Source organism: Phanerochaete carnosa, assembly GCF_000300595.1.
Source record: "Phanerochaete carnosa HHB-10118-sp unplaced genomic scaffold PHACAscaffold_951, whole genome shotgun sequence".
NCBI lineage: Eukaryota > Fungi > Basidiomycota > Agaricomycetes > Polyporales > Phanerochaetaceae > Phanerochaete > Phanerochaete carnosa.
This window is the reverse complement of record NW_006768578.1, coordinates 1-2,255: the sequence shown is the minus strand read 5'-3', so window position 1 is coordinate 2,255 and position 2,255 is coordinate 1. Positions and strand designations below refer to the sequence as shown.

The 2,255-nt window shown below is 56.9% G+C and overlaps 1 protein-coding gene across 1 annotated transcript; it reads left to right on the top strand.

Annotated features, from left to right (window-relative positions):
• Positions 1 to 262: 262 nt before the first annotated feature.
• On the top strand, positions 263 to 1,865 carry PHACADRAFT_109377 (uncharacterized protein; the record flags this gene model as incomplete). The annotated part of the gene is made up of 2 exons (XM_007403268.1): positions 263 to 1,109; positions 1,153 to 1,865. The coding sequence occupies 2 exons, from the start codon at positions 263 to 265 to the stop codon at positions 1,863 to 1,865; spliced, it is 1,560 nt and encodes a 519-aa protein (XP_007403330.1).
• Positions 1,866 to 2,255: the final 390 nt, after the last annotated feature.

Sequence of the window (2,255 nt, the reverse complement as noted above, 5' to 3'; positions counted from 1 at the left end):
GATGTCAGGAGATGATGCGTGTTGACAGCCGCTGACGCCTGCTGCTCCCTCGCAGACGACTTGATCAGAGGCTTCGATGCGTGGAAGCGTCGCGCCGCAAGGGCGTGTCCTTGTAAACCTTGTATCCACGAGGCAAGTGGCGGTGCGCTGCCGTTATATAGCCCCGCAGGTGCGTCGTCCGCCGTCCAGCCTTGTACATCTCATTCGCCCTCACATCCTCACATCCTCCAGACTTGTATACGTCTGCCTCGCGTCTTGGAAGATGTCGCGCGCCACTGGAGCCGATCTACCACCTGAAGTACTATCATACATTCTCCAGTGTGTTCCGCCATATTATCTCTGGCTTGACTTAGACGAACGTCGCGAGTTGAAGCGCGGGCTCGCTGGGCCTGCCCTCGTATGCAAGCACTGGTCCGAAGACATCAGACCTACCCTCTTCCAAGAACTCGAGTTGCGCAGCGCCGAAGACGTACGGTTCCTCAAGAATATCGTCAGCAGTCCCGGATTCGCAGCTTCATGTCTGTCCGGGTCCATCAGGTGGATATATATCCGCCAAGAAGCTACGGGAGCAAAGCCCTGGCTTCACCATGTTCATGGACTTTCAACCCGACTCCAAGGGACAAAATTCCGCTGTGTCGTCAAGAACCGCGCGGGCGATGCTGCATCAACAGCCGGCCGTTGGGCCCCATTCGAGTCGATACCCACCGTCACCCCATCCTATATCCGACTCTCCTCTCTCATTCTCCGCGATGTTGTATTCGCGAGCAAGACCGAGCTCATACGGCTCGTCGACAATTTCCCCACGCTCGAAGACTGCTATTGCGAGCGACTGACCTTCCTTGACCCGTTGCCGCCCGCCCGCCCACGCAGACTCCGCCGACGTTCTCCACCGACTCGCCACAACTTCCTATGTACGATGAGTTATTGTAAAGATATGGTGGCTCCCATTCAAGCGGCACTTGCTACAGACATCGTGGACCCTGCTCGCCTCATGGGCCTTGACGACCGCACATGGGACACATCCCTCCAGGGACTGCTTGCGTTGGCACCGAGGGTACCCGGACGGGTAGACGTGTCTCTGGATGGCGATATGCCTGGTAGATATTCTAGTTTATGCAAATAGTGCAAAGCTCACTGGCGGACCCTCACCAGACGCGGTGGAGATCCATTGCTATTCACTCAGTCCAGGTCAGCCTGCGGGCCCCGACATCATCGCTGAAGTTAGGTTTTGCCGATCAAGTGCGGGCCAGGATGCGGGGCCTACACTCGCGCATATCGAGAGCATCGATCTCGAACTCCTACTTGGCGATGTCGGAGTTGCGGACACCCTTCCTTGGGACGGCTTGCGACCCGTCATTGATTCCCCGCACATGCGCCGCCTTTGTATCAAGTATTATGCGCCGGAGAATGGATGCTTCGAGGGCGCGAAGAAGGTCTTGTGCTCTGTGCTGCGCCGCTCGCAGCTGACCTGGGCTCTCGAATCAGGCAAACTGCAATTCGAGAGACATTTCCGTCCTGAGAATTCTGTTACGAGAGAAGACATCTTGTCAGTACCGACGAAGCACACCATCGACGGCACCACGATCACTCTCGACATCGCCGAACAAGCCGAGTGGTTGCTGCGCCCGGTCCACGCTCGCTCTGAAGAGCACACAACGGAGACCAGGGAGCATTACTTACGAGAGCTCGTAACGAACCGTCCGAGCGGACCATCCACGGACGCAGCCTCAGGGACCGCGCCGCCCACTGCAGATGGCGCTCAAGACACGGCAGTCGAGCAGACGTGGGAAGCGGCGGAGGGAGATGGGCCGGTAGGCGAACAGGGCGAGGAAACGGGCGACGTCGGTGACGAAGAGAGCATATAGGGGAGAGGGCATAAGACCGGCATGGGCGTCGAATGCGGGTAGAACGCGTCGTCGACGGGCTGTTGCGACTGCGCAGACATTTTAGTTTTGTTTGTTTCATGAATTTTGTCTCTCCTCTGGTTGCATTCATTTGGACGTTGCTTATGATTCCTGAGCTCGATTGTCGCTTACTATCTTCCAGTTTCGGCCACGGTGTGCGCCATTTGTATTTGTCCGTATTATTTATTGCAACGCTTCACCGTCTCATTCCTTGCTTTTCTTTGTGTGTATACTCAGGCCCCGCCGAGGCTCACAACATTGTTATTCATACTTTCTACAGAGCGGGGACCCGGACCGCGTTCGTCCGGGCGTGGCCAGTGCTCAGTGTGAGAGCGTGTCTGCGCGTCAAGG